The 19,185-nt window shown below is 37.7% G+C and overlaps 3 protein-coding genes across 4 annotated transcripts; 2 read left to right on the top strand and 1 right to left on the bottom strand.

The window, feature by feature from the left end:
- Window positions 1-56: 56 nt before the first annotated feature.
- On the top strand, window positions 57-5,874 carry LOC113531875 (uridylate-specific endoribonuclease C). Its single transcript, XM_034313152.2, has 7 exons — window positions 57-197; window positions 1,014-1,113; window positions 1,456-1,567; window positions 2,119-2,240; window positions 2,341-2,453; window positions 4,175-4,325; window positions 5,015-5,874. The coding sequence occupies exons 1-7, from the start codon at window positions 187-189 to the stop codon at window positions 5,273-5,275; spliced, it is 870 nt and encodes a 289-aa protein (XP_034169043.1). The 5' UTR covers window positions 57-186; the 3' UTR covers window positions 5,276-5,874.
- A 1,474-nt stretch (window positions 5,875-7,348) lies between these two features.
- On the top strand, window positions 7,349-14,921 carry si:dkey-222f8.3 (Poly(U)-specific endoribonuclease-C-like). 2 transcript variants are annotated; one of them, XM_026922827.3, is made up of 7 exons: window positions 7,349-7,479; window positions 9,929-10,028; window positions 10,526-10,637; window positions 11,571-11,692; window positions 11,805-11,917; window positions 13,225-13,375; window positions 14,129-14,921. In XM_026922827.3, exons 1-7 carry the CDS (start codon window positions 7,469-7,471, stop codon window positions 14,387-14,389), a joined length of 870 nt encoding a protein of 289 aa, XP_026778628.3. In that variant the 5' UTR covers window positions 7,349-7,468; the 3' UTR covers window positions 14,390-14,921. The 2 variants fall into 2 exon arrangements, with proteins under 2 accessions (XP_026778628.3, XP_026778627.3); XM_026922826.3 differs by lacking the exon at window positions 7,349-7,479 and adding an exon at window positions 8,069-8,259.
- Window positions 14,922-16,732: 1,811 nt separating this feature from the next.
- On the bottom strand, window positions 16,733-18,805 carry tnnt2c (troponin T2c, cardiac). Its single transcript, XM_034313251.2, has one exon. The coding sequence runs from the start codon at window positions 18,688-18,690 to the stop codon at window positions 17,866-17,868; it is 825 nt and encodes a 274-aa protein (XP_034169142.1). The 5' UTR covers window positions 18,691-18,805; the 3' UTR covers window positions 16,733-17,865.
- Window positions 18,806-19,185: the final 380 nt, after the last annotated feature.

The following is a 19,185-nucleotide window of genomic DNA, read 5'->3' as shown; positions in this document are numbered from 1 at the left end:
TTATTTTCTTAACTTCTATTGGTCAGATTTTACTGTAAACTTGATGGACAGTTCCATTAACTTCCTGCATAAAGTGACTGAATAAAAGCAGTGACGTGAAAAGCACACACCTGTGCACACGGCAAACTTTAAAGAAGAACAAGAAGAGCAAGAAGAGCAAGAAGAAGAAGGCATCTGTCTGCAATAATGGCTAAACAGTAAGATATTTATCAACACTTTGATGCAGTATGTTTAAACTCAGAGTACAGTTGAATAGTTAGTAATTATAACACAGCTGTGTGTGCTCGCTTTATAAAGAGTAATTGTTCTTTATGCGTTACTCAGTAAAATAAACTCACAGCAGGTGTGGTGGCTGGAGCCCACAGTTACTGCTGCTGCTGCTGTTTTAATAAAATAAATTAGTTATATGAGTGCTCTCAATATGAAATGATTTTGTGAAAAGCGTTAAATAAACTATGATACATGAACTAAATGCCCTGCTGAAGTGGTTTAGACAGACTCTAGCAGAGTTCTTTATTTTTTATTTTATTTATTTATTATTATTATTTATTTTTTATTTGTTACAAAGGTGTTTTTTAATACAGAAAACGCTGCTTTTCATTGCCAAAGCTTAAGACGCTGTTCTGAGAGCAGTTCCTGTGAGTCTCTTTACACCACAGTGTAACATAACATTTCTGTCATTAATCTGAGAAAGGGAAAAATCCAGAGGCTGGCGAGGGAAACTGTTAAAGCTGTTAGATCCGAAGTGAAAACATGAACTTGTTTTGTGAACGCGCAACAATAAATGCAGCTATAAATGGATAAAACATACAGCTTGTCATTCTTTAACACGTCAAATCATTAGGATGTTCTTTTATTGAAAGAAAATCGAATATTCACAAGGAAGTCACTCAGCTGCAGACCTTCTGGAGTTGAAGAACACCACCTGCTTAGATATTTTATGTTGATATATTTTTGATACATAGATTAAAGTTTTACTGTATGTGTTACATTTCACATTTGATTGATTACAGTTCCGCTGTAGATCAGGAGCTTTCAGCAATCCTGAATGAGTTGTGGAAGCTGGACGTGAACCGTGTGAAGCCAGGAAAAGACTACACCATCAATCTACAGGTGAGGATTTGGTCTGAAACAGCACCATGAGCTAAACCTCCTGCTCCAAATGTACAGTTAACTGCAAACGTCGGCACCTTTTCATAGTTTTTGAATTGGAAAGTGCACAAATATATTACAATTAAACAGTACACATAGAAATTATTAGAGAATGTTTCAATTACATTCAGAAAGGGAATGCAAACTTTTTAAATAATATATACAGTATTTTTACTATTATGATCTTAACATACACTGCTGACCATTTTTGTTACTGTAATAATTAAGGACCATCTGTAAAACCTAACACACTAAATGTTTGCTGCTGTTTACTGAGAAATGTTTTATTCTGTATTTTCTCAGGGGAAGGCTGATTATGTGGCCCAGGGCAGTAACAGTGCCAGAGACAAAGCCAGTGCTCCTCTGTTCACATACGTCAATGAGGATAAACTCAAAAGCATTGCCACATATGCTAGTAAGTACTGCATCAGTGTTGCATAACACCATCCAACCCAAAATGTAGTTTCTAACTGCAGTTCTGCACATTTCACATTATCCTTACCACTGGTGTTTCCATATGTTCTTAAATACATTTAATTACATTTACATATTAGGCAGATGATTTTATCCAAAGCAGTGAAACTGAATATGGTCTAAGCTTAGAGCAGTTGAAGGAGCTGACAGCACAGTATTAACTAGTATAGTAGATACTTAATTGTGTATTGCATAAAAGCACATCCAACCATGAAACAATCATACTTTTTTCAGAAACTTTTAGACTTTTAGAATAAATATCACTTACATTTGAGGGAGGATAAAAAAAATGCATGTTTGAGTTTTATTTTGGCTGAACAACCCATGATAAGAAAAAGACTCTGAATAAATGAATGTGATTTATAGCATACTTTATGTTCAAAGGTATATAAATTATGTATCAATTAACTAATTACAGTGTGATAAAAGTGTCAAGTTGTGAGAGATCTCTAAAAGTTTGTCTTAAGTATCTGTCTAACTTTCTCTCTTTAGGCTTCATAAAAATCTTGGACAACTACGAGATGTCCACAGGTGTGGCGGAGAACGTGACTAGTGAGGAGCTGGAGGAGAATAACATCTTCCTCAATGCCATCCTACAGACCCAGGTCATGAAGGTACACTTCCCACAGTTTATTGTGCAAGTGTTACTTATTTTTATACTCTGAAGAAACTTGTTCTTGTCCTAGCAACTGATTCCAGCTGTTTATCTTTCAGCGTGCACATGAGTATTTAGTCAGTAAAGGACAAGCCTCCTCTGACGTAGCTCAGTTTAAAAAGCAGCTCTTTGACATCTGGTTCAAACTCTATCACAGAGACAGAAATGGAGGGTGAGTAAAAAAAAAACACATCAACACAAAGCACTAATCCACTGGCAATGTGCTGATGATGGTTCAGTATTTTTCAAACCAGCTCGGTCTTTGAGAACATATTCAGCACCCCAAGTCATACACAGCACAGTGATACTGTAGAAAAAATATATATTTAGAGAAAATTGTATTTGTATTAAGAAAAAGGGTTTTTAGTTAGTTAAGGGTTTGGCATCCTGCCTTTCTGATAGGGAATTCCTATGTTGGAGGATTACATGATGACAGTTGTTAAGATGACAGAAGATGATAGTTTTTAAGTTAAAAATATGACACTCTATGTCTTTGTTATTGTTATTGAGTAGCCATGACAGATACACATGTGAAAGATCCACTAGTTATCAAAGCTTGTAAGAAGCAGTCCAATGGCAAGGCCAGTTATTTTGTTTTTGCTACACTGAAGTCATTTGGGTTTGAGATCAGAAGATGAATATGAGATGATAGATCAGAATTTCAGCTTTCATTTCCTGATATTTACATCTAGATGTGTTAAAAAACTTAGAACATGGCATCTTTAGTGGGAGACTACCCGATTTTTAGTGAGCAATCCCAAGCCATGACACTACCTCCACCATGCTTGACCGATGAGCTTCACAGCTCTTACAGCTCTTACAATGTTTCTGTCATCAGCTGCTGTTGTTTTCCTTAGCCGACCTGTTCCATGTCTGGTTGTTAGTGCATCAGTGGTTTCTTTCTTTTTCAGGACATTCCAAATTGTTGTACTGGCTGTGCCCAATGCTTGTACAATGGCTCTGATTGATTGTCCCTCTTTCTCAGCTCAAATGTAGTCTTCACAGGCAAAACCCAGGGCTCAAACCAAAAGTAGACATTCAGAGTTATTAATTGTTTAAACAGGGCACAGCTGGGCAACAAGAAACAAGAAACACCTGTCAGTCACATGTTCCCATAATTCTGATCACTTGAAAAATGGGTGGGTTCAAACAAAAGGTGCCATATTCTAAGTTGTTTAACACGTCTAGATGTAAATATCAGGAAATGAAAGCTGAAATCCTGATATGTTGTTCATGCATAATCTCTATGTAGATAATCTTTACTTTAAGGTCTTTTTCTTTTACTTTAACATTTGTCAGTTTGAGATCAGACGAGCTCGAGTGTTCTCTGAGTGGTATGGCCATGAGCAAATGGATGGATATTAAAGTGCCATCAATTAAAGAATGGGGAAACTACAGTGAGAGAAATATAGAAATGGAACAAATGACATATAAAATAAGGAGGCTAGAAGCAGAATTCCAACAACTCTGCAATAAATGGGCTAATGTACTGTACATGGGTTGCAAAAGAAGATGAGTTAGTAAACAGGTTGAGTTCCCCACCACATTCTCCTATATACTCCTTTTCTCCCCTTCTGTCTTAATTAATTAATTAATTAAATTAATGAATTAATAATTCATGCGTAAGTAGTTACCTTTTTATTTTGGAAGAAAAACTTTTTTTTTATTGTGACACTACAGAAAGAAATGTGTGATGACGCTGTAAATGGACAAGTTGTTGTAATAAAGTTTAAAAAAATACTATAACTATAGACTAATACCTAATTGGGGCTTTTATTTTTAATTTAAAGCTTTTATGATCTCTGGTGTTTGAAAAAGCCAAGATCAGTTTTAAAATTTGCAATTTATATATAAGGAAGAGAAAGAGTCTCTTACTGTGTTTCCCCCATACAGTGAAGACTCATGTGGATTTGAACATGTGTTTGTTGGTGAGACTAAGCATGGGAAAAAGATCATGGGCCTTCATAACTGGGTTCAGATTTACCTGCAGGAGAAGCTGAACTGTATAGACTACAAGGGCTACAAAGCCAGAGATAAAGACATGGTATGTTGTTCTAGTTTTGTAATAGTGCAATCTCACAGTGATAAACCTCATAGAAAATTACATACTTTAATTGTGGTTTAAATCAGGGCATGTTCAAGATACAGCTCAGGTTCTGGCACATATATATATATATTATACCCATTGCAAGTCATGCATTACCTAAAAAAGCAATAAACAGCATTGATATAGATGATGTGCATACTACTATGTATCTCTTTAATACATAAATTATATTAATAATATATAAAGGGCCTTCCTCAGATTTTGCAGCAGTGTCCCCTCTCACAGTTTCATCCTAAGCCAAATCATATCCCACGTCCTTTAAACCCAGCCAAGCTGCTTCTGCCCATGGAATAATAGTTAGATCATCGTTATTGGTCAACTAAACTGATTGGTTGGTCTGGCCCACTTGACAATGGACTAAATTTAATGTGGCCTGTTACTTAGAATGAGTTTGAAACTCCCGGTATAGTTCTGTGCTTTGTGGGGAATAATTTGAAGTGTAACACCATATCTTCTTAATACTAAGATAAGTCCATAACATTACATTGAAAGATTATTAATATTTTAGGGAAAATGTGCAATAGCAAGAAACTACTGTGTAACTACTCAAGTTGTTGTCATTATTAAAGCATGAAATCTTTTACATTGTCTCATCTGCTTGAGTCTCTCGTGTTCACTTCTCACAGCCAGATGTGAACGATCACGTCATTAACCTGCAGTTCAGCTGGAAAGGCCTGGTGAAGCCAGTGGGCAGCTCCTTCATTGGCGTTAGCCCAGAGTTTGAGGTGGCACTCTTCACCATCATCTTCCTCAAGAGTAATGAGCGTGTTACCAACGCCGTTGTCAAAGTGGACGAGTACATGCTGGAGGTCGTGGTGTGTCGACATGGACGTGCTATTGGAACGTCCTACCCCAAACTGCTCAGCAGCAACAACAGGGATCTGTAGTTTCCCTACTGAACAGGTTGTAAGGATTTAAGTTTCTTCTGTATAGCCTTATAATCTGCACCGTTATTATAAGCAATAGCTCTTAGTTTCACAAGCAACATTGAGTCTTTACATTAAAATTGGAACTGTTTACATGATAAACTGTTACTAACCAGGAATATAGTGTATATTAATATATATTATAGTGTATATTAATAATATATTATAGGTATAGATTATATATTATATTACACAACTTTGAAGTCAAATTCCAGGATAAATAACAGAACACTGTTAAAAAACCATTTGGGGAAAAAATTATATACTGTATGTTACAAAAATTACACATAAACCATAAAATTGTCCACTGTAGGTCAATTTTTTGTATAATTGGTTTTAAATTAGTCATGTAGCAGCTATTTTTTGCGGAGAAGTATATTAAGTTGTAGCCATGTATTTTTGTTCATTATGGTGTCTATTTAAATTGATAGAGTACTGTTTAGTGCCACTTAATAACCCGAGAATGTCTTTAGGTCAAGAAATATGTTTTGCTGTTGGATCAGCATGTAATTTAGTTGTAAAATTATAGCTGCTTTCAGAATGTCTATCTGTATTTTTGAAGAAAATAAACTGAATATGTGTTGTTAAAATTTTGAAATTCCAAGTCTGTTTTTGCATGTTGAAAACATTCAGAGAAATCAGGAGTCTGTTTCTAAATGAGGAAGATATTTACAGGCTCATTATAAGCGTAATTTGTTCCACACTTCAGGCACTGCTGTAATTCTTGTATACATTTTTCTGTGCAGAAATTCTTCAGCTAAACTAGTCACATTTTCCCACATATGCTACACACAAATATGGAAGTCCTTTTGTTTGCCAGCTAGAAGAGAAAAAAAGCATAATAAAAAAGTTTTCTGTTTTGTGTCATTATAACGAATTTTATAACGAGTATGAATAATGAATAACGAGTTATTTCAAAATTTGGACTTTTTATCTGAAACTGCAGTGTGGGAATGTGGTGTAGTTAGCAGTAATTAGGGTTCTTTGAGTTGTCCCTTTTGTGAGAGCTCTATAACGCGTTATAAAGGTGCCAAGTTGAACGATAAACACCCAAAGAACCTCTGAGTAACCTGTTCTTTTCTAAGAGGTAATGGAAAATAGACTTTCTCCGCCATTTTGGAGCGCAGTGTTGCATCCTGACACAGACTTCCCCTTTAACAGTCTGTTATTATTAGCGTGGTGTGGCTGCTTGGTAACCATAACCACATTCACGTGCTGTAAGACTGCGCGTGCGAGCGACCGCACCGGGAGGAAATAAAGCTCACACAAACACACAGATGATGGAAGCGGCACTCGTGACAACAGCGTCGTAAATGTCTACATTCTTCCACTTTCAATGAGAAAATTTAGCGCCAAGAAGCGCTGCCTTCCTGTCATCATTTCCACTGCGCGCACCCGCGGTACTGCTGTCTCTCTCACAATGCGCGCACCCGCGGTACTGCTGTCTGTCCCACGATGCGCGCACCCGCGTTCCTGATGTCTCTCCCACAATGCGCGCACCCGCGGTACTGCTGTCTCTCTCACAATGCGCGCACCCGCGGTACTGCTGTCTCTCCCACAATGCGCGCACCCGCGGTACTGCTGTCTCTCTCACAATGCGCGCACCCGCGTTCCTGATGTCTCTCCCACGATGCGCGCACCCGCGTTCCTGATGTCTCTCCCACGATGCGCGCACCCGCGGTACTTGCGATTTTCTTGGCGCTGTGCAGTGTGAGCAGTAGTGAGATAAGACTTCTCTAGTTGAAAAATGCTGGAGTCAGCTTTCAGGGAGTCAGTTTAATCCAATATCTACATAAACTCTACACACTGTGCAGTAAACAGTCTAACTAGCTATGCTGTTTAGCTGGCGAGCTATCTAAGCTAGCTAACCCATTATACCCATAGAGTAAGATATTATACATACACCAGTAATGTAACAGCGTTATTGTATTAATATTAATACTGTGATAAGCCACGCCCACCACACGCTTTAAGTGCGAGACTTACAGCCAATCATGTGTTGCCAATGGCAGGCCTGGGCGGGCATGTCTTATTTTACTAACTCCTATTGGTCAGATTTTACTGTTAGTAAACTTGATGGAAGGTCAACTAACTTCCTGCATGAAGTGACTGAATAAAGGCAGTGAGGCGCAAAGAAGGCATCTGTCTGCAATAATGGCTAAACAGTAAGATATTTATCAACTCTTTGATGCAATATGTTTAAACTCAGAGTACAGTTGAATAGTTAGTAATTATAACACAGCTGTGTGTGCTCGCTTTATAAAGAGTAATTGTTCTTTATGCGTTACTCAGTAAAATAAACTCACAGCAGGTGTGGTGGCTGGAGCTTGATGCAAATGCAAGCTTTATTTTCATAAAATAAATAACTAGACTTGTGCTTTTATATGAAATGCGTCCAAGTGTATTTAGATCCACTTTTTCTTTTTTTCTTTTTTTCCTTTTTTTTTCATTTTAAACCAAGTTTGACAAAGTGTTAAAAAGTAAAATGGCAGTAGAAAATAGCAAACATTTAGTTGAAGAAAAGAAATTATAATCTATATGTGTTAAAAGATTAGTGGGGTTATTTACTGCACAGTGCTGAAGCAGATGGTTTCAGGGGGAAGGTGAGCTGCTGTGCGGTGAACATCCGGGTCCTGGCGGTGGGGGGAGGAGAGGGAGGGGGAGGGAGAGTTTATTGTGCCTCTAGGGGAAGTTCAGCAGTTGCCTGAAATGAGCGCGACGTGTCGCAAAATAAATATGTGACGCCTGGGGCTAGGCATAAAAGCGCGTGTTGCCGTGTTACAGACGCTGCTGTTCCTGCAGAGTCCGCGGCCAGAGTGACTGCAGGCAGCTGAGACAGAGCCGTAATATGTGATATGACCAACCTTTAATACATTTATGTTTATGGGGAAAAGTAAAGATACATAAAAGCTCTTTGTCATGCCTGAGGATGCTCCTTCCAGCAGGTGTTCATACCACAGTGAATGAACCTGTGTGTTGTGTTTGTTTGTGTGTTTGTTTTCTGCTGTGTGTTTGTTTTGAAGCAGGTGGTGCCATCTGATATTTCACCAAATTTTGTTATCTGTTTTATTCACAATCAGAACATAACCTGTGTAATATGAAGCATATCAACAAGTAAATTTGTTCTTTTTTCGTGTTCAGTGAGCCAAGCACATCAATTTTTCATATTGAGAAAACATTAGTATGATTTCACTTTGAGTAAAACTTTTAAAAGGGTCATGTTTGACCCGAACACAAATACGCCACCAGTACTGTACCAAATAGTAAGCAAATGTTAAGATACTCAATGTTAAGATGGTCCCTATACTGTAGTACCTAAAAGCTACCTAAAATACTGTAGGGCCTAAAAGCCCTGTTATGTTTTGAAGATTATGTTTAAAATGCTTTATGTTTTAATAGCAGGCTATATGATAGTGTAATCTACTGAAGCTCATGATGTGTTGGGAAACATTTCAGCTGTTATTCAGAGAGCAGTTAAGGTGGAGTCTCTGGACAGCACACAGTAGGAACCACCTCAGAATGCATTAACGAAATGAATGGCTTGTTATTATTAATTTTATACACACATTTGAAATTTTGAGTAAGCATCAATGCATTAACTATAACTAATATACTATATGAATAATTTGGTGGTTGTGTGATTAACAGTATAATTTCCCTCTGGATTATTTGTCATAAACAGTTAGCACTATTGAATTCTCCATTCTGATTGATCAGAAGCTGTTGATTAATTTTCTGTAACATCAGCTTTGACAATAGTGCTGACTGTAGTAAGGTTTATGCTAATGTTGTAATATGTTATTGTTTCCGTACTAACAACTTACACAGGGATTTGTATAGTAGAATCTCCACATAAACAAAGTTTTAATAATGTATGTAATGGTTCATATGGTATAAGGTGATACAGTTTTATGTCAGGAGAGCGTTTTTGGAAGGAGTCGCGACTTGTAATAGTCAGTGCTAAAAACTGTATCTTTAAGTTTTTTTGTAACAGGAATGTCTTCAGGATGGAGGCCTTTGTGGTTTCTCAGTAACACGAGGAGCTGCATTTTGTTTGCCTTATTAACTCTGAGAGAGAGAAAAAAGAGAATCTGCGAGGGAATGGCTGTTTCTATAGGAACTTGTTTTGTCGACGTTCCACAACATTAAATGTAGCTATAGATGGGAAAATTATTAGCTTCACCAATTTACTGTGATATAAGAGGATTAAACACTTCAGGATGTACTGTTATTAGAAAATTAATATCTGCATCGTTGGTCATTTTCCCATAACAACACACTCCATGTTTAGCAGGTATGAGTGCCTTTGGCCAAGCAGGAAAAATGATATTTTATGGTCATGTTTGCTAGAATATGAAACCTGATGCAGGAGTGGTGCTGTTCATTCACTGGTGCTATTGTGCCCTATGCATTTGTCTTTTCTGCTTCAATCATTTAACAAAAGGTAATCAGCCAGCAAGAGACTGCTTAAAGCTGGGAAATGACTAAACTAAAAAGGAGTAAGCACCCTAGAACTGTGACTATGATGAATAACATCACTTGCTTAAATATTCTATGTTGAGTGGATGCAGAGTTTAAGTTACTGGTTCAGATTTCACATTTGATTGATTACAGTCCTGCTGTAGATCAGGAGCTTTCAGCAATCCTGAATGAGTTGTGGAAGCTGGACGTGAACCGTGTGAAGCCGGGAAAAGACTACACCATCAATCTACAGGTGAGGGTTTGTTCGGAAACAGCGCCATGTGCTAAACCTCCTGCTCCAAATGTACAGTTAACTGCAAACGTCTGCACCCGATTGATTGGGAAAGCACAAAATACACGTCTGTTTTATAGTTAGAGGCAGTTATAAAGGCAAAGCATGTGCATTTTCAGGAAGGGAATACAAACATTTGATTTTTTTTTATAATTACAATCTTATTGTACACTATTTGACCAATTTTGTTACTTGTAATAATGAACATCTGTAAAGCTTAACACATGCTATAAATCAAATTCCTTTGTCTTCTTTAAGATAATGAAAATGTTTGCACTCAGCTGTAAATACATATCGCAGAACTATATCAGTATCTCCATTTTTGTTTATAAATCTCTTTAAAAGCAGAAGAACCTCTCTTAATATTAGCAATTATCTTCTTTACATAAGTTTGAATTATGAATTTTAATGTGAAGTGAATTGTTTACTGAGAAATGTTTTATTCTGTATTTTCTCAGGGGAAGGCTGATTATGTGGCCCAGGGCAGTAACAGTGCCAGAGACAAAGCCAGTGCTCCTCTGTTCACATACGTCAATGAGGATAAACTCAAAAGCATTGCCACATATGCTAGTAAGTACTGCATCAGTGTTGCATAACACCATCCAACCCAAAATGTAGTTTCTAACTGCAGTTCTGCACATTTCACATTATCCTTACCACTGGTGTTTCCTTGAATACATTTAATTACATTTACTTTTACTTTTTAGGCAGATAGTTTTATCAAGAGCAGTGAACCAGAACAGCTTCCTGTTCAGTATACAGTGGATATAAAAAGTCTACACACGCCTGTTAAAACGGCATGTTTTTGTGAAGTAAAAAAAATTAAACTAAGATCAATCCTGTCAGATCTAAAGGTGGGAACCTTTAATGTGAAATTGCAAAGTATACAAATAAAGTGAAAAACAATCAGAAACCTTTTTTAGGGAAAAATAGGAAAAATAAAAAACTTACAATAACCTGGTTGCATAAGTGTGCACACCCCTAAACTAATACTTTGTTGAAGCAGTTTTTGATTTTCTTACACTACTCAGTCTTTTTGGCTAAGAGTCTTTCAGCACATCTTGACTTGGCAATATTTTCTCACTCTTTCTTGCAAAAATATTCTAGATCCATCAAACTGTAAGTGCATCTCCTGTGCACAGCTCGCTTCAGGTCACCCCACAGATTTTTAGGGGGGTGACATAATGGCATTGTAGTAGCTTATGTTTTAGTTGTGGAGTGTTTTAGTTAAGGAGTGTTTTATTTGCCTAATTGGAAATTCAGTCCTTGAGATTCAGTCCTTGTTTTGGACATTACCAGTTGGGTGTGAAATCGGTGTGTGTGTGTTTCTCTCTCAAATGTGAATGACATTTCTTCTGACACTAGTTATGAAAATACATTGATAACTTGTTTTCCATGATGAAAGAAAATCGAATTAAATCATAAGACAGAGCACATTTATTTACAGTTTACATTTATCTCTAAAGGTTTGTCTTAAGTATCTGTCTAACTTTCTCTCTTTAGGCTTCATAAACCTTTTGGACAACTACGAGATGTCCACAGGTGTGGCGGAGAAAGTGACTAGTGAGGAGCTGGAGGAGAATAACATCTTCCTCAATGCCATCCTACAGACCCAGGTCATGAAGGTACACTTCCCACAGTTTATGTGCAAGTGTTACTTATTGATATGAGCCATTTTTATACTCTGAAGAAACTTGTTCTTGTCCTAGCAACTGATTCCAGCTGTTTATCTTTCAGCGTGCACATGAGTATTTAGTCAGTAAAGGACAAGCCTCCTCTGACGTAGCTCAGTTTAAAAAGCAGCTCTTTGACATCTGGTTCAAACTCTATCACAGAGACAGAAGTGGAGGGTGAGTAAAAAAAAACACAGCAATATACTCTCACTAATCCACTGGTAAGATGTGATTTTTCCCAGACCAGCTCACACTGAAACTGGTTTAAAAGCCAGACCTCAGACTTTGAGAACATACAGTATTTCAACACCACAAGTCATCTCCTTCAGTGTTAATTCACAGCACAGTGATATTGTCATATATTCTTAGAAAAGGTACCTCAAAAGTTTTCTTTTTTTGGATAGTTAATGGTTCTTATCTTCTTCTTATCTAAATGACAGCAAAATCCTCTCTGACAGCAAAATCCTCTATAGTTGTATTCTACATAGAAACTTTACGGGTTCCTCTAAAATATAGCTTGACAACAAGTATGACAAATTTACTTATTTGCCTCTGATAGTAGAGTTTCTTTCTTAGACCACTGATTCACATTTGCTTTTAATTTAGCTTTTTTTTTAAAAAAAAATAATCTTTAGAATCGACTTGAAGTATGTTATTGAGTTTTCATGAATCTGAAACTTCCACTAGATGGCATTATATACTACAAATTAAAGCCATATGCAGGTCAAAAGCTTACAGCATACAAAGAAGCCTGCTTATATAATTTCTTTTACAGTTGTGAAAAGAACCATGTTAAAAGTGTTGCATATTTCTGTGGTGTGGAAATTGTTCATTACCAGAATGTGGAACTTTAATCATAATATTTCGTAAGCCCTTTTCTGGAAGATCTCTAACTTAATGTTTTCTTGACATTAAATTTTTTTGCCACTAGGTGGTGGAGACATTGTGTTTTCAGGTTGTCCTTTCTACAATATTGTCATTAAGGCGATATCTGAAGAAAGAGTGGCTGAATGTTTGTAGGATGTATGTGAATTTGTCATTGTAACCAACAGATGAACTGATTAGATTTTGGAATTGATTCAAACGAGGTCAAAGTCACAGCAAAGTCAAATGTCTGAAATAGTTTTTTTTTCCTTCCTTTTTTTTTTCCTTCCTTCCTATTAGTCATACAGAGATGCTACATACACATTCATTTTCAGGAACTCAAAACACTATTTTTGGAGACAGAGGCATCCCTGTCTTTGCTGTTACTGTCATGTTCTACTTGTTGTAATTAGACTAATTCCTCATTCGTGCTTTTTTAAAATGAAAGCCAAGAGCAGTCTCAAAAATAGCAATTCATGTATAATAACTTTGGCATTTAGGCCAGGTTCTAGTTCATGGCTTAATGCTAACACCTTCACAGTTTAATAAATATGTAATGTATTTGTGTTAAAGTTTGTTATATGTCAAGGATGTAAAGAGTCTCTTTGTCCCCAATACAGTGAAGACTCATGTGGATTTGAACATGTGTTTGTTGGTGAGACTAAGTACGGGAAAGAGATCATGGGCCTTCATAACTGGGTTCAGTTTTACCTGCAGGAGAAGCTGAACTGTATAGACTACAAGGGCTACAAAGCCAGAGATAAAGACATGGTATGTTGGTCATTAACATAGTTTTCTAATAGTGCACAGATGAATGTAATAGGGAATAACATACAGTAATTTTTGATTTAAAGCAGCAGTGACTAACATGACAATCTGCCAAATGAATTTAAAATTTGTGTTCTATCTTAAAATGATCTTGTGGACTGTAACCGATTTGAAAGATCTGATAGCACAGCTAGTCTCTGTTAGTCCACTAATGCAAAAAATAGAGCAATAAACTCAGGGCCATAAACTTGGCTACTGGCAAAATGTTCTAATGATGTCATTCTTCGTTAGCAAGCTAAAAATCTGATATTACCCCAGGTCAATCCATTTCAGAAGGGAGTGCTTTTGATTTGTACTTAATACATGGTCAGTCCATTTGTGTATCCAGTCATCTAGTACTTTTCAGTTAAATGTCAATAAATAAATACGTTTAAGACAAGTTGTTGTTGGTATGCTAAAATTTTATATTACCTGAAATGAATATTACACCGCAGTTGAGTACTTTGTGGGTAATAATTCAAAATGTGACACCAAGTACAATTCATGGGTACAGTTCATCTGTTTTTGAGATTGTCTTAAGATAGTACATAGCAACACCATGATCAGTAATTATTACTGTAGAATAAAATGTGCATCAGCAAGTAACTGCGTAACTGCCAAAATTAGCTGCATCATCATCATCATTAAATCAATCAGTATTGTTCTGTCTTACTCAGTGTCTCATCTGCTTGAGTCTCTCGTGTTCACTTCTCACAGCCAGATGTGAACGATCACGTCATTAACCTGCAGTTCAGCTGGAAAGGCCTGGTGAAGCCAGTGGGCAGCTCCTTCATTGGCGTTAGCCCAGAGTTTGAGGTGGCACTCTTCACCATCATCTTCCTCAAGAGTAATGAGCGTCTTACCAACGCCGTTGTCAAAGTGAACGAGTACATGCTGGAGGTCGTGGTGTGTCGACATGGACGTGCTATTGGAACGTCCTACCCCAAACTGCTCAGCAGCAACAACAGGGATCTGTAGTTTCCCTACTGAACAGGTTGTAAGGATTTAAGTTTCTTCTGTGTAGCCTTATAATCTGCACCGTTATTATAAGCAATAGCTCTTAGTTTCACAAGCAACATTGAGTCTTTACATTAAAATTGGAACTGTTTACATGATAATCTGTTACTGACCAGGAATATAGTGCTGTTTCTTATGAACTCTATACGTAAGTGCCTTCACAGATCTTAAAAATGTCCACTACAGCCCAGTGCTCTCAAATATGGATAAACGTTAAAACTAATTTAGGTAATTATGTTGGTTGCAGCTACTTTTGGTGTTTTTAAGGACAGGGAAATATATTAAGTTGTAGTCATGAATATTTGTTAATGGTCTATTAGAATTTAAAGCGTACTATTTTGTACTACTTAATAACCTGAGAATATCTTCAGGTCCAGAAATATTTGTTGTGGTTGGATCAGCATGTAATAAAGAAGGAAAACAAATATGTCCGTTTTCAGAATGCCCATCCATATTTTGAAAAAAATAAACTGAATTTGTGTCATTTAAAACACCTGTGTTCTGTTTCTGTTCTGTTTTCTCCAGCAAGCTCAAAGAAGTCCCACACGGTCTACAAGGCCTTACAGTCTCAATATTTGGACTTTTTGTTAAAAAATCATGACAGACTTCCTATTTTATTCATGCATATAGTTTATTTTGCGTACGTATTTATTTGTTACCATGATTCACATCCTTTTTTTTCCTGTGATGTCACACAAACATAAGTCATTGGCTGTCCTCCATTTTGATTCCTCCACAAACACCACTGCGAAGACTGCGACACTGTGTAGTTAATATGCCAATTTGTAGTATATGTGGATGTTCCAATCAAGCAGGTGGACAAAACAAGTTAAGATTCTTCCAAAAGTTTTTATGAATCAGGGCCCAGAGTCTCAGATATAATCTGAAGATCTTCCAGGAGCAATCTCAACGCCCATCTTGCTGCTAAAGCACATGCAGGTAAATTGTCACATGGGCTGAATAAGTGAATGTAGGACATTTTTATTAGTGTTGCGTGTTGTGTTCTGACAAATGGGAAAGTCTGTCAAACATCAGACTCACTGAAACTGGACAGTTGAAGACTGCAAAAGACCACGTGATTTTTTTTTCTTCTAATCTTCAGCTGTACAGTGTAGGTGAGTCTGCCCACAGTAGCCTCAGATTCCTGTTCTTGGCTGACAGGAGCAGAACCTGATGTGGTCCTCTGCTGTTGTAGCACATCCACCTCAAAGTTTTGTCCATGCTGAGATGCTTTTCTGCTCACCAAGGTTGTAAAGAGTAACAACATCCTTCCTGGCAGCTCAAACCAATCTGGCCATTTTCCTCTGATCTCTCTTATCAACAAGGCATTGCACCCACAGAACTGTCGCTCAGGTTTGTTTTTTTTTCGCACCATTCTGTGTAAACTCTAGAGACCATTGTGTGTGAAAATCCCAGTAGATGAGCAGTTTCTGAAATACTCAAACCAGCCCATATGGCACCAACAACCACGCCATGGTTAAAGTCACAGAGATCACACTTTTCTTCATTCCGAATGTTTGATGTGAACATTAACTCAAGCTCTTGACCTGCATCTGCATGATTTTATGCAGTATGCTGCTGCCACATGATTGGCTATAAATAAGCAGGTGTACAGGTGTTCCTGTTAAAGTGGGCTGTGAGTGTACATTTCCCAAAGAAAAAGATGTTAATGCTAATTTGTTTCTCTTTTTCATTTTTTCATTAACACACTTACAAGTCCCACTCCACCTGAACTCCTCACCTGTCTGTTAGCCTGGACTCCATTAGAGGAAGAGTAGAAGGTTTTATAGACTTTATTCATCTCCCACTTCTTTGCTAGTGTGGTGGCGTCCTCATATCCAGCCATATTGTATTCAAAAAATTCCAACATATTAAAAAGCAGCTAGAATGTGAAGAGCTAATAACAGCTAACACATAAAGATAATCCTAATTCGGATAGTGTAGTTGTTCTGGCAGCTTGTGGTGACCCCATCACCTTAATAAAAATTTTTCTTATTCCTTTAATTTATTACACGTGTGTGTGGGTGTGGATAACGACAGATGTCTGATCATTTCTTAGCTTTTTAAGGAAGTAAATTACTAGGTATAAATACCTAATTCTAGGTAACTTAGAATTCCGTTATGTAGCAAAAAACCATTAACCATCCAAAAAAATAAAAATAAGACACCCTTTTGTGTAGTTGCTGTCCAACACAGCTTTATATTTAATATTTTTGTAGCTAATATTTTGAACTGACCTTAGCTGGCAGTATGAGAGAATCTTCATGTGTTCTGAACAAAAAAAGGCAAATATTTAATCAAAAGTGAATAAAATGTTTTATTAATGTTTAGTTGTCACTAAAATCATGTTTGAAAGTGGTCCTCGATTGTCTGTTTTAACATTCAATTTGAAGTGTGCTGTCGAGTTTGAGATAACACCTTGTCCATGCAGGCATGCCTTCCATTCCACCATGCAGATAAAGAAAACGTACAGTTGATAACACACTTAAAAATAGCACCTTACAATAGTTACCTACTTTAATGTGACAAAAGAATTTAAACACACAGGAAACAAAACTGATTAATTTTTTTTTCAAAAACTATTTCATACAGTTGAGTACAAAAGTTTGTATACCCTTAGGACAAAATGAAGAAGACAGAGAAAAATGTAATTTATAGCAATAAGACATTTAGTGTGTTAGATTTCACAGATGTTCCTTCCTTATTACAAGTAAGAAAATTGTCAAATAGAAAAAAATGCTATTATTACAATTTGCGTCTCCATTGCTGTATTTGATTTTAATATTCTCCAGTAACTTGTCTGCTCACACTTTGCCTTTATAACTGCCTCCAACCTCGTCCATTTCCTTTGAACAGCTCTTCCCCCAGCAGCCCACCCACCCACACATCCTTCTAGAGATATCTGTTCTAACTCAGCCAGACAGTTTGTCAAATCTTTGCCCATTCTTCTTGATAAATGTCTGTTCTATCTATAGTAGATGTCAAACCCTGCCTTCTTATACTACAGTTATTTTTAAACTATTTTCCTGTTGATTTTGCCTCATGTATTGTCCTGCTATATACACAAATTTCACATTTAACATCTTGGAATTAGATTTTCTTTTATTGGAGATACCTTTCAAAATAGTGATGCATTTTCCTTCTGTTCCCTTCACACACCACGGGGAATGCAAACTTTTGTATAACTTTTCAGTTATGTAAGTGATACAGAATAAACCAGAAAGACAATTAGAACTGCAAGCTTTAACACATTGGATGTCTGTCAGTCTTGCATATGTAGTGGCAGCAAACATGGGCTCAGCTGATCTTTCTTACCAAAAGAATTCACTGTAAATCAAAGATAAAATCAAATTCTTCAAAGTTAAATCAATAAAGTTAAGGTGTGATGTGACCAGGAGTCTATGCCACTACATCATATATTCCCTAATTCACACTATCTACTTCCAGGACTTCCTAGTTGTCTTGGCTGTCTTGCTGTACCTCTGATGGTCACTGACACGGTTGCGCAGCACATTGATGTCATACTTCTGCCTCTTCAGCTTCTCACCCAGGTCAAACTTCTCAGCATGTAGCTGCTGCAGCCACTGCCAGAGATCTCTGGCCTTCTCAGCCAGTTTCTCCTGGTTAAGGTGGTCGATGTTGAGTGGCTTGCGGCGCTCCATGAGGGCCTTTGTCTTCTTCTCACGTTCTGTCAGCTTCTTGCCCTTCTTCTGTTCCACCTTCTGCAGGTAGCCTCCATAGCCCTTATTGGTGAGGAGTTTCTTCTTCTTGGCATCCTCCTCAGCCCGGAGTTTAGCTGCCTCCTCCTCACGCCGTGCCCTTTCCTCAGCCAAACGAGCCTGTCTCTCACGATCCTGCTCGGCTCGAATGCGCTGCTGCTCTGCACGATCTGCACGTCTCCGCTCAATGCGGGTCTTCAGGGCTACCAGCTCCTCTTCCTCTTTCTGCCTGTTGGTAAAGTGTGCCTCAATGAGGCTCTGAAGCTCATTGTAGTCCTTCTCGACACGTTTACGATGGAGGTCGTCAAAGTCCACCTTCTCGCCATCGGGGAGCTTGGGAGGGACAATGGTGGGGACATACAACTTAGGCTTAGGCTTGGAGTCTTCTTCCTCTTCTTCCTGCACCTCATTTTCTTCCTCTGCCTCATTTTCATCATCCTCTATTTGAGGGGCCTCCTCTACATTCTCCTCTTCCTCAGCCTCTTCCTCTGCTTCCTCCTCCTCTTCTTCATATTCCTCCACAATCTCCTCAGTGTCAGACATTGTAGCTATGTTGTGCCCTGTCTGTGAGAGAACAGAAGGTTGAGGAACAGCCTCAGCTCACCACTTACCAGCTGGAGATAAGAAGACTGAAGGGAGTGAGCTGTCGCACATGGACACCATTCACTTTTATAGAGTCCCTTTGGACCATGTGACCTCTCTTGAGTGAAACCCCTCAAGCTTGGACTGTGAAGGGAGGTTTTCTGACAGATGCACTGAGAGCTATTTTCTTCTCTAGACCTTTTTCAGTGTCTCTAGGACCCATACCCAGACCCTGACCTCTGGTATGCACTTCCTACCAAGTCTACCAAGTTCTTTTTTCAGCCACAAAACAGATGTACACATTTGTGCCTCATAATAGGTTCTCTTGCATGTTGTTTAAATCAGGCAAGACACTGAGCTTTTCTGTGGCCATAAGTAGTTCTTCGAATCCTAATAAGATTTGGCACAACAAATATAAATGTTTGATTACTGAGTCAGATTAATAATGTCTCATGA

The sequence above is a fragment of the Pangasianodon hypophthalmus genome, chromosome 18 (genome assembly GCF_027358585.1).
Source record: "Pangasianodon hypophthalmus isolate fPanHyp1 chromosome 18, fPanHyp1.pri, whole genome shotgun sequence".
Taxonomy (NCBI): domain Eukaryota; kingdom Metazoa; phylum Chordata; class Actinopteri; order Siluriformes; family Pangasiidae; genus Pangasianodon; species Pangasianodon hypophthalmus.
This window is presented reverse-complemented; position numbering and strand designations above follow the sequence as displayed.